Raw genomic sequence first — 13,002 nt, 5'->3', positions numbered from 1 at the left:
GGGCTCTTAAAAATAAAGCTTCTATTGGGGCCTGGGTAGTTTAGTGGACAGTTAAGTGTCTGACTCTTGATTTCAGCTCAGGTTATGATCTCACAGTTGGTGAGGTTGGACCCCATGCTGTCAGTGGAGACTGGGATTCTCAATCTCTCACCCTCTGCTCCTTTCCCACTTATGCACACATTCTCTCTCTCTCTCTCTCAAAATAAATAGGTAACTTTAAGTGAATGAATGAATGAATGAATCAATCAATCTGCTATGAACATTCTTGTACAACTTTCTACATGAAAAGAAGTCTTTGTTTCTCGGGGATAAATGTCCAAGAATTGTTGAGTTGTATGGTGAGTACATTTCCAGTTTTCAAAGAACTGCCAAACTATTTTCCAAAATGGCTGTACTATTCCTACCAAAAATGTATGTGTGGTCCACATCTAAGAAAGCTTTATCTCACTCAAGGTTATAGAGATTTACTCTTAAGAGTTTTATAGTTTTAAGTCATATTTAGGTCTATGAATAATTTTGAGTTAATTTTTATGTGTTCTATGGGACCACGATAATTTTAGGGCCCACAAAATGTTTTAAAATCTTTATTATTGGAAGAAAAAATAAGTATACTCTGCTTGGATTGCGTTAGTCTTTATACCAATACAAACGTAAGATGTAGTGTTTTTAAATGTAATTTTTAAATGTAATTTTATAATATACATTTTTTAAAATGTAATTTTTAAAATGTAATTTTAAATGTAATTTTTTTCGGGGCGCCTGGGTGGCGCAGTCAGTTAAGCGTCTGACTTCAGCCAGGTCACGATCTCGCGGTCCGTGAGTTCGAGCCCCTCGTCGGGCTCTGGGCTGATGGCTCGGAGCCTGGAGCCTGTTTCTGATTCTGTGTCTCCCTTTCTCTCTGCCCCTCCCCCGTTCATGCTGTCTCTCTCTGTCCCAAAAATAAATAAAAAACGTTGAAAAAAAAATTTAAATGTAATTTTTTTCATGTAACTCCAGGGGTGTGTGTGTATATATATATATGTGTATATATATATATATATATATATATACATACTCATATATATATATATGTATACATATATATATATATATGGAAAGAAAGGGCCTCTGAGGTTCTTTCTGACACCAAATATGTGATATCTTTCCACACTAATTCTCCAACACCAACTAAGCATCCAACAATTCAGTTTGAAAAAAAATTTTTTTTAATCTTTATTTATTTTTGAGACGGAGATAGCATGTGAACAGGGAGGAGCAGAGAGAGAGGGAGACACAGAATGTGAAGCAGGCTCCAGGCTCCGAGCTGTCAGCACAGAGCCTGACGCGGGTCTCGAACTCACAAACTGTGAGATCATGACCTAAGCCTCATGAACTGTGAGATCATGACCTGAGCCGAAGTTGGAGGCTCACAGACTGAGCCCCCAACAATTCAGTTTTGACATCCACTCCAGGGGTAAGCTCTGACCCCACAGCTTTAGGGCTGAGTCCCACAAGCCTGCCCCTACTTCAGATGCCAGTTGCCAGTCCTATGGGCCACTTGTAGTTCTGTCTGAACAAATTTGAGGATTCCTAGAATTTCTCCTCAGGTTTGATAATTCATTAGAATGGACTCATAAAACTCAAGGAAACACTTTACTTACATTTACCAGTTTATTATAAAGGAAAGAACTCAGGAACAGCCAAATGAAAGAAATGCATAGGGCAATGCATGAAGGGAGGGGATGCAGAGATTCCCTGCCCTCTCTGGCCACCCACTTCCTAGTACTTCCTTGTATTTACTAACATCCCTCTAATCATGTGTTGAGTCTTTGTAGTGACCAGCTCTCAACCTGAAGCTCCCCGGGAGCCACGCCCTCTCATCTCATTAGTATAAACTTTGGTGCGGGTGTGGTGGAAAGGGGCTCATTTTGAATAACAAAACACAATCCTATCTCTCAGGAAATTTCTGAGGTTTTAGGAGCTCTGTGACAGGAACCAGGGACAAAGTCAAGCGGTATTTTTATTATACCACAGCCCCCAGAAGGCAAAAGTGTGTAGGGGCTTCATGTAGTTCTGTCAGTTGAATAGCCTTCTTAGCAATCCAGTTGTAAAATTATGCCATCTTGGAATAGGGTGATGGTAGTGGGCAGCCAGTGGGCTTGGGATATGGTTTAGAGGCAGAGTCAGCTGGACCGGCTGATGGATTGGATGTGAGAGGTGACTGAAAGAGAGGAAGCAAGGATGATTTCCAGATTTTTGGTTTGGACATCTGGGTGGATGATGGTGCCATCCACTGAGAGTACTGGGAAAGGAACAGGATCGGGGGATAAAATCCAAGCTCTATTTGACATGGTAAGCTCAAGATGACAAGGAGTCATGAAGTAGAGATATTAAGTAGCCGGTTGGATTTATGAACCTGGATTTGGGTGGGGAGGTCTGGGCTGGACAGAAATTTGAATGTCAAAGAGTTGGATGAGTTCACCTGGGGAGAGTTAAATGGAGGTGACAGGTAAGGACTGAGCCCTGGAGCACTACAACATTTAAAGATTGAGCCAAAGAAGAGAAATCAGCAGAAGAGTTTGAAAAGGAGGCTCAGTGAAGGAACAGGAAAATCAGGACAGTGAGATGTCGAAGGAAGTTCAGGGGGAAAAGTGTTTCAGGAGAAAGGAGTCTTGTCAACTGTTTGCAATTCTGCTGAGAGGGTCATTTTAGATAAGAATAGAGAATTGACAATTGGTTTTGGAGACACGGAGGTTGTTAATAATCTTGATAAGGGATCTTGAGAGAAGTCAAAGCTGGATCAGAGGGGCTGAGAAGGGAATGTGACATGAGGAAGTGGGAACAAGCGCTGTAGAGAGATCTTGAAAAACCTCTCGGAGAATTTATGCAGTGAAAGAGAGAGAAACAGGGCAGTTTGGGAGATTTTGGAGCCAATGGAGGTTTGTTTTAGATGGGAGGAATTTCAGTATGTTTATATGCTGATAGGAGTAATCTAATAGGGGAAAAAGTAATGATGTTGGAAGGGGGAGGTGATTGTAGGAGTAAAATTCTTAGGAATGTGGGAGGGAAAGGAATCCAGGTCACTGGTAGAGGGACTGGCCTTCATAGGCACAGGGACACTTCATTCATAGTAACCCAAATGTAACTGCCTGTAAGAATAGTTTGGATGGGGAGAAGGGAGTTCATGTCTGTTATCTTTTAAGTTTTTCCATGAGGTATGAAGCAAAATTGCTAGCAAAAAGTGGGGGTTGGAGAGGAGGTATAGGAGGCTTCCAATAGGGAGGAAAAGGTGTGAAATAATTCTTTCATCACATCTACTTAAAATGTCAGTTTATTGGAGAAAGCCCTCCTTGCATTAAGTCCATCTCCTTCCAATCGCTATTCTCTCACTGGACCCTTTTTTCTTTTCTAGTACTCATCACCATTTGTAATTGTATCTTTATCACTTGTCTGTACCTCCATTAGAGAACTACAGGAGGGCAGGGACTTAGTTGTATTTAATTTTCCGATGTATATATAAAGGAACAGGACTGGAACATAATCACTAAATAATTGTTGAAACAAAGAGTTCATGAACGATCGTCTTCAGAATTTTGTCTTAGGTCACCACCCCCCCCCCCCACCCCCCCCCCCCGTCAAGTGTTTGGGCAAGTCACTTTCCCTGCCTGAGCTTTCATTTCTGACTATATATATATGTGTGTGTGTGTGTGTGTACACACTGTGTATATGTATATATATATATATATATATATACACACATATACACACACATATATACCACGTGAATTGTATTCTCTGCTCTGCCCACTTCACCGCACTGTCATGAGCAGGATCTGAGCTAATAAATCTGGAAATGCTTCATCAAGTGATCTTCAAATGTAACGGATTGTAGCCTCGAAGGTAGCAGGTGCTGAAAAGGACTCGCTGATTGGGGGAGGGGGCCATTATAGTTTCTGTGACTGTAGGCATGGAAGCTTTGCAGCAAGGTTCTGCAGGCCGCGGAGGGGCGGGGCTCAGGCCGGCAGCCCACTCGCTCCGGCCTTTCTCTGGAGGAGCTAGCCAGGAGAGGATGGGGGGCGGGGAGGCCGAGGGGGGAGTAACTGTCAAACCTCCCCGCTTGGCGCCATTATTTAAATGGTACGTGCCCGTCTCCCTGCTGTACGTGCCCGGGGCGGGGCTCCGAGCGCCCGGAGAGGGGCGGAGGCCGGGGGCGGGACGGGGAGGTGGAGGGGCAAGAGGGGACGGGCCGGGGCGGGGCCAGGCTGGCTAGAGGGGCGGGTCTAGCGGCGGCCCCCGGCGAGGTTCAGTGCGCTTGCGCTGACAGACGCAAGATGGCGGACAGTGCGGAACTAAAGGTAAAGCGCAGCTCGAATTCACTTCTAATATTCGGCCGCGGAGACGGCGCCGCTGCTGCCGGGGGGGATGGGTCTGACCCTGGGGGGCCGCTCGGGCCTGACTCCACCCGGGCCTGGAGTTGTAGGGAGGAGCGGCGCGCCCGGCCCCAGCTGAGGGGGCCCGGCAGCGGCGGGCCGCGGGCCCCGGGTGCCTCGGGGGCGCTGACGGGTCGTCCCCGGCGTGTTATTGTTGTGGGCGCCTCTGGCGGGGGTGGCGGGGGAAGAGATCGGGAGTCGGGAGGTGGGGGCCTCGGCTGCCCCCTGGGCTCGGCTTCCTCACCTTCCAGCCAGCCTCCCCGCCCCCCCATGGGGAACGGGGGCTGGGGCAGGGTGCTCGTGTAGGGGGGATTGGGAAAGCTCCCCGCCGCCGCTTCCTCTTCCTCCTTTGCAGTCCCGGGCTGCTGTCAGGAGCTCTCCTTAGACCCCCGGGAACTTGGCTCCGGCCGCCCCGCCCCTCAGTGGCTCCCTGCCGCCCCCACCCCGGAGTCGGCTCTCCCCGGCTGCCCGCCTGTCAGGAGGCGCCGGGGGTGCCCAGCTTGTGGGCAGCGCGATCTTGGGGCATTGGGGCGGGGATGTGGGGAGAAGCTCCGGTAAAGTTTAGTGAGCCCCGGGCCGGCGTTGGGGTTCGGCCGAGGGGTGGCGGGGGAGTCTGCCTGGGCGGGACGTTACTTTCTCTCTGATTCTGGGCAACCGCGGGGGGGGGAGCCCCCCCCCCCCCCCGAAGGGTGTGTATTTGGAAGCAGTGGTGGGTGGTGGGAAGCAGCTACCTCTCCCTTCTTTTCCTTCGCTTCCTCTGGCTGGTGCGGAGGGTGAGAGGAGCCTTTGGGGGTCTCTGCACACACCATGATGGCGATGCTATAGCTGATGGAGGTGAATGGTTCGTGTTTATATCCCCCCGTTGCCTTTTGTTTGTAGGGACATCTTGCTGGCCATGTTGATTTGAACGAAATTCTCCCCTCACCCTACTTCAACCCCCGATAAATAGAACGTTCCTCCGTTCCTCTCAACTGTACCAATTACTCACGCCTCGCGAAATTGGATGAAAGGGTGCCCCCTGTTCCCCGCTTTTTCTCCCACCCCAGTCTTCTTTACCTGATGATGGCTTCTTTACCGAAGCAGATAGATATACCCACCACTACACAAGCCGTTGGGGGAGGGCGGGTGGAACCCTTATGATTGGATTGTGACAAATGGGGCTCCGCTTGAATAATTTTGGTTTAGTAGCAGGCAGTTTTAACTAACGCGTATTATTTCGAGGCTCTGAACGCGATATTCCCCTGTCTGTGGCTTCCTGTGTGTGAGCCAAGCAGCTGGTTTTATCTTGACCCAGAGAACTGACATCTCTGTCAGAGTGGAGATGGGGATACACACTTGTAAATCTTTGGCGGGGGGGGGGGGGGGGGGGTCGGGGGGGTCCTCTTTCCATAATTAATAAAAATTATTTAAAATTTATTTTCTCTGTTATACTGAAACGACAGCTTCTAGAACAGCCAAGCGCCAGGTTTGTTTCTGGAGAGTTTTTCTCTGGAAAGCTTCGCTGAAAGATCGGTTTCCCCAGTAATTTTGCAATGTTAACATTCCAAAATTTGTGTATTAAGTAAGGCACTGGCTTTGAATGTCACTCTTTTTAAATTGACTTCTAATTACAAATTAATTTAAGGGAGAGCAGATTTGGAGTGGTTGGTTTCTTTTTTTTTTTTTTTTTTAATCCAGTTTCAAACTATTGACTGAAATGAAAAAGCCTCAGGAATTTGAATATTCTGAGGTCATTAACTCTTGAAATGAAAAGTACACAAGTTTAATAAGATACATGTCTTCTGTAGTTTCACCCTTGCGATGTAGTCACTATGTTGCTATGATCTTTACCTTCTAATATTTATTTTGTTTGGAATCCTTTTGAGTGATAGCTAATCAGTTCTGTTGTACACGGGCCACAGAATAAAGCTGAAAAGCTTGGGCTGGCTATATTGTCACTCTTGATGCTGTCCAAAGAAACTGGTATGGAAAGCACATGCTGGGAGATTTCCTCCTTTGTTCTTTCTCATTTTAAGAAAGTGCCTTTGGGGATAGATCAGATCCCTGGTGTGAGTCTTGTTAGGTAAAGTTTCTCTTTGCAAAAATGAGGCTGTATCAGATAAATGCTAAACACTGGGGGGAAACATTATTTTTCTAAAATTGGTCTCCCTTTTTGCTCTTTCAAAAATCTACTTGAATTTTTTTCCAGAGGAAAAACTCATCTTGTGTTCCTGTAGTACAGTTTTTTTTTCAAATTATAATAACTGTTTTGACATACTGGTTTGTCACTCTGTGTGCCCAATACTTTGAGAAGCTGTGGTAAATTGCTTAGCTGGTGATAGCTGTGTTAAAAATTTTAGTACTTGATTGTGGTTGGATTTGCTGTTCTTTTTTTTTTTTTTTTTTTTTTTTAGGTAGATGATCTTAGGAATGCCTACCATAGTTATTTGAGAATGTGTGTATATAATTTTCTGTGCAGTAAGCTTTGGAAGATACTCCTCTCGGAAATTATATTTTCTGATGGGTTTTTGTTTTTTGTTTTGGATGTAAATAGCATTTATTCCTAATAAGATAGGAAAAGTCAGAATAAGATTTAAGAAAAAGCCATATTTTTTCTCAAAGTTTTAGGTGAAAATACAATACTTACAATGGATTTCCAACTATGAGGCTTTGAGTAAATACCGTGACTTTTTTGTTATCTTAATTCACAACCCACATTTCATTTTGCTGTGGATTGTATTCAAGATTATTTTCCTCATGGCCCATTTTAGTGAGTCCTTTTAAATCTATAACAAATCTACAAAGATCAGATGGGAAGACGGATAGGTCTGTATCTCCTGTAGGAATAGTGCAAGCTGCAACACTTGAAGATACTGCCAATAAAAATTAGATTGTGAGTCACACATATCAAAAAGAATTCTCTGTGCACATTTGTTTATGAAAAGTTTAATTTTTCATTAGGGGAATACCCGTAAATGACATTTGTAAGAATGTAGAGTGAGCATTTTATTATCTTTGGGAACTTAAAGAGAAGGAGGGTGTGATGGCCAGATGATCTTGGAAGTTAATAATCTGACAGCTTCATGTAGTTTCTCTTAGAGTACTTCTTAATTACAATTTTTTTGCACTAAAACTCAAATCAATTTACATTGCCATTTTAACTCACAGGAGGAACAGTGGGAAGGAAGAAGTTCATTTTAGTGGAGTTAAATAATGGAATTCAATGGGAAGAGAAGCCATTCTTTTATTATTTATTTTAATATTTATTTTATTTTCTTTTAGAGAGAGGGGAGAGGGGCGGTGGAGGGGGTGGGGAGAGAATCCCAAGCAGGCCCCATGCTCAGCATAGTGCCTGTCGTGGAGCTCGATCCCACAGCCCTGGGATCAGTGACCTGAGCCAAACTCAAGAGTCGGCAGATTGAGCCACCCAAGCGCCCTGAAGCCATCTTTTTAAAACGTTGTTTTTAAAGTATCTAAAAGCCTGTCAGTAAATTCTGTTGTCAAAGTCTGCCTCTTTATTTTCAAGAAATAGCCACTTGATTTTGATCTTTGTGGTGTGAATTGTCTGCCTCTCTTTCAGGTAGAAACATATAAATCTGACAATTTATTCATGGATTTGCTTTGAATCTCCCTAACTTGGTTTTGTGTCACGTGCCACATTTAGATGACTTTTGTTTTAAGTCACCATTTTTATGAACAGTATTTAAAAACAATTTATAAAACCCTTTAGTTTTTAAGGATTTCATATAATTGTTTTGAAATACTGCTTTTTCATCCACAGTTTTCTCCTGGGTCATTGTATTGTCTTTCTTTTCAAAGAGTCTCTTGTAACCACTGTGAATTGTAATAGTGCTTAGTGGTGAGTCCATAGCTGATTAACCTTGGGTTTCTCCTGGTGAACTCCATCAACATGTTGCTCCAGGGTTCTTGCTGAAGCTTTTTGAGTTCAGTGTAATTTGTACCCTTTCTAGGTGGTAACTAGGGATAAGGAAATTAAATGGCTCATGGTTGTAGTGGGAACTGGGAAGAAGTGTTAGGGTTTCTGAAAAATTGGCTGTTTATGATGATTGTAGCCTTTAAAATTTTTTTTTTTTCAACGTTTATTTTTATTTTTGGGACAGAGAGAGACAGAGCATGAACGGGGGAGGGGCAGAGAGAGAGGGAGACACAGAATCGGAAACAGGCTCCAGGCTCTGAGCCATCAGCCCAGAGCCCGACGCGGGGCTCGAACTCACGGACCGCGAGATCGTGACCTGGCTGAAGTCGGACGCTTAACCGACTGCGCCACCCAGGCGCCCCGATTGTAGCCTTTTAAAACAAGACCCCTGGTTCATTACAGAATTGATTGTGCTGTTTTTTGAAATAATTTGCTCTGGTGTTATGCATCATTTTTTTTTTTTTTTTAATATTTGGATGAATTATTTTTATATGGTACTTTCCAGTTAATAATGTATCACATTATCTCATCTGATCTTTCTAACCGTTCTTTGAGGTAGGAAGGCAGGTAATAGCTCTCTTTTATTGATAAAGTGAGACCAGAAAGAGTAAGCAACTAGCCCAAGGTCATACAAATAAAAGTGGCAGGGACTTGAACCTAGGTCTTGTGATTTCAAGCCCTGTACTCTATAGGCTGTTGTAAAGGTGCCATGTCAGTCCTGGAGACGTCTAGGGTGCCTTGGTCACAAAGAATTTTAGTTATGTTGTTGCTAATACTTTCCCTCTTGCTCTATGCCAGGGTATTTTTGGATATTCCTTGGGCTTTTTGCAAGGAAGATTTTGGAGTTTGTTAGTTGGAATCATAGATGTTTTAATTCTTGCAAATGTCATTTTACTTTGAATATTTCAGAGAATGCTGAAAAGTAAGCAGAAAAAATAAACACCTGTAATCCCAGCACTTAGAAATATCATGGTTAACATCTGGGTATCTATCCGTTTAGACTCTCTGTGAGCATATGTGTATGTATATTCATCACAAAAAGAGATCACACTTCTCTTTATTTGTAATCTGCTATTTTCATGGCTATCTTTCTAGGTTAGTAAATATAGGTCTATGTGATCATTTGAAAGGTAACATTGTATTTTATTCAGCTAGTACCTTATCATTGAACAATTAGATTATTTCCAACTTTTTGCTATTTTAAACAGTGTCTTAACAAACAGCCTGATCTAAAAGTTGGCAAATGTTTTTTTTTTTAATAACAAAATACATTGATATGACAGAACTTTTTCTGTGCTGTAGGCAGCACAGCAAATGGTATTTTGATTAGATGGAAGTGTTGTGAGTGAAATAAGTAATTCTTGATTTGTTCATTGTACTTTTGTTTCTATTTCTGTAAACGTATCAGATAAGATTATTAAATGATGGCAGAGATATATTCTATAAAATACAAGTAAACATTGCTTCTCAATCAGAACTTTTGATGAAGTATGAAATAGAGTATCAAACAGCATTTATAATTTATTTCAAGTGTGCTTGATTTTTGAAATTGTATCACAATAATCAAATATCGGAAGTTTATGTGCCTTGTGTAGATGTGCATGTGTTTTTAACTGACATTTTAGGAAAAGCAGTGTTGAGCATTAATATAGATAAAGTGGAAATGAGAATTTGCCTTACTCATTTTTAATCTCAAAACTTAAGTGTTGCCTTAGTATTATATTGGTAGGTAACATTGTTTTGAGGAGGCTGTTATAGAAAAGAGATTACATAGTCAATGAAATATTTTTCTATTTTAAGAAACTTTTATGGGTTAAATCAATAAATGCACATATCAGTTGAGTTAAGAATATAATTTATGCGGGGTGCCTGGGTGGCTCAGTTGGTTAAGCATTCGACTTCCGCTCAGGTCATGATCTCACAACTCTTATGTTCCAGCCCCATGTCAGGTTCCCTGGCGCCTGCTTGGGATTCTGTGTCTTCCTCTGTCTCTGTCCCTCCCCCACTCACGCTTTGTCTGTCTCTCCAAAAATAAACGTTTATATATATATATATATATATATATATATGTATATATATATATATATATATACATATATAGTGCAACATCTGAAAACTACTGCAGTGTAGAAGGAACAGTTAAGGGTGTGAAATTGATCAAACTCAAAAGTTGATCACCTAGACTTGAATTTATGTAACAAGTTTTACCATGAGGATTTTAAAAAATAGGTGACCAAGAAATTTTAAGTACTTAGTTGTATTTTATTATCAATTTCATAATTGTCATGCACTTTTTACTACTCTTACTACAAAATATGATTATACTTCCCTTTCCATGTTAAAAATTGTGGGACTTCCATTTCTTTTGATTCCCTCTACTTTTGGTTTAAGTGGTATCACATGAAATGATAGCCCCCCCCACCCCGCCCCCAAACCTTCCTCCCTTCACAATTTTCTCGTAAAACTTCATTCTTTGTAATGAATATCCAAAACTCAGCAAAATGAAGAAACTATCTTTTTTTCCTTTTCTGTTTCACCTTAGATCAAGCAAACAAAATACATCTAAACCCTTTGAACACCACCCGGTAACTGAAATATCAGTATGTCTCACGGGATTGTTGCAAATGTTCCTATTTTTTTTTCAATGTTTATTTTATTTTTGACAGAGAGAGTGTAAGCGGGGGAGGAGCACTGATAGAGGGGGACAGAGCATTCCAAGCAGGGGCTCTGCGCCCATAGCAGTGGGCCCCATGCAGGGCTCAAACTCATGCCATGAGACCGTGACCTGAGCCCAAGTAGGTTGCTCAACTTACTGAGCCACCTAGGTGCCCCAGCAAATGTTCCTGTTTTTTTTTTTTTTTTTTTTTTTTTATGTTTATTTATTTTTGAGACAGAGAGACAGAACATGAACGGGGGAGGGGCAGAGAGAGAGGGAGACACAGAATTGGAAGCAGGCTCCAGGCTCTGAGCCATCAGCCCAGAGCCCGACGCGGGGCTCGAACTCGCGGACCGCGAGATCGTGACCTGGCTGAAGTCGGACGCTTAACCGACTGAGCCACCCAGGTGCCCCAATGTTCCTATTTTTTAAAACTTCATCTCCTTCTTAACCTTTCCTGCTCAGTTTCCCCCCTTTGGTTGCCAGGTTAATTTTCCCAAAACATTCTTTTCATCCTGTCACTCTAGTGGCTTTCCATTGAAAACAGGATAAAGTTTTAGCTCTCACGTATTCAGGATTTTCTACATAGTTTGATCCCCGTCCACTTTGTGTGTGTTTTGTCTCCTCCACTCTATGGCAAAAGTTCTTAACTTAAAGCCAGAGCTGGTAGTTTGTTTCTTTTTGTTGATTAGTGTTGTACTTTGTATACCATTTTATTTTCCCCAATCCCTACCCTGTGGACACAGTAGGTGCTTAAGATATATTTGTGAAATGAACAAATTATGTTCAACATTTGTTTCTATTAGTAAAGGGGCTGATGTACATGTCTGTATGATGGTCTAAATTGTAAATATTCACAACCTCACATTTTTTTTTTCATGGCTGCTTTGTAGATGAACTTGAATAACATATCCAGAATAATATAGATATCTTTGATATCTATATAGATAATATATAGATAATAAAAATATAGATATCTTTGAAGGACTGTTTCAGGTTTATCTTTTATATTTCTTTAACTTACGTATGTAATAAGTGAATACATTTCTTATTGTAATGGTATAGAAGTAAGTAGAGTACAATTTTAAGGCACTTCATTATCTTCAAACCCCCCTCTCCCACCAGAGGCAATCACTTTGGTGTCTATTCTTTTTTGGGAGTGAGGAGTATAACAGCTTTATTGAGATATAATTCACATACCATACAGTTCATCTATTTAAGATACACAGTTAAATGATTTTTAATACATACACAAAGTGGTGCAACCATCACCATAGTCCATTTTAGAATATTTTTCTTATCCCCAGAGAAATCCTGCACCTTTCAGCTATTTCCCCCATTGCCCATAACTCATTTCACCCTGAGGCAGCTGCTAATCTGCTTTTTGTCTCTGTAGATTTTATGTCTTTGTAAATTTGTATGAAATGTCCAAAATAGGCAAATCTACAGAGACAGAAAGCAGATTAGTATTTTGGACATTTCATATAAATGAAATCCTATATAGTCTTCTGTGTCTGACTTATTCATTTTTCTTTGGGCATGTGTGTGTGCTTGTATAATATTTGTAATTTTTTGTATGTTTATATGTCTGGATTCAGAACAGAATAGGCACAGAGAAGGAACTTAATAAGTATTACTAAATGAATGTACATGTACATGAATATATTTTCTAAAAACATAAATGGGATCATACTATATCTACTATACTTTGACTTGCCTTTTTTTTTCTTTCTTAATAATACTTATTGAAGATCTTTCCATGCTGTATCCCAAAATGAGATGGTCTCATTCTTTTTAACAGCACACATATTTTGTATGTATGTTTATAGAGGTTTACCTCTTGAATTTATCAATGTGTATGTCTAAAAGTTCTTACTTGGGGCGCCTGGGTGGCTCAGTCGGTTAAGCGGCTGACTTCGGCTCAGGTCATGATCTCATGGTCCGTGAGTTCGAGCCCCGCGTCGGGCTCTCTGCTGACAGCTCAGAGCCTGGAGCCTGTTTCCACTTCTGTGTCTCCCTCT

At 41.7% G+C, this 13,002-nt stretch overlaps 1 protein-coding gene across 6 annotated transcripts in view; it reads left to right on the top strand.

Moving 5' to 3' along the window:
- The first annotated feature begins 261 nt into the window (after positions 1 to 261).
- Positions 262 to 13,002, top strand: part of PIAS1 (protein inhibitor of activated STAT 1) — a 129,318-nt gene continuing 116,577 nt past the window's right edge. The window contains exon 1 of one of the 6 annotated variants that reach the window (XM_047861236.1): positions 262 to 338. In XM_047861236.1, coding sequence (XP_047717192.1) covers positions 282 to 338 — 57 coding nt within the window. In that variant the 5' untranslated portion in view covers positions 262 to 281. Of the gene's footprint in view, positions 339 to 4,041; positions 4,117 to 4,270; positions 4,335 to 5,164; positions 5,244 to 13,002 lie in introns of those variants that run through there. The other 5 variants (XM_047861235.1, XM_047861231.1, XM_047861234.1 and 2 more) reach the window with 5 other exon arrangements.

The sequence above is a fragment of the Prionailurus viverrinus genome, chromosome B3, assembly GCF_022837055.1.
Source record: "Prionailurus viverrinus isolate Anna chromosome B3, UM_Priviv_1.0, whole genome shotgun sequence".
NCBI classification, from domain to species: domain Eukaryota; kingdom Metazoa; phylum Chordata; class Mammalia; order Carnivora; family Felidae; genus Prionailurus; species Prionailurus viverrinus.
Note: the sequence above shows the minus strand (reverse complement) of the source record. Positions and strands in the feature narration are given on the sequence as shown.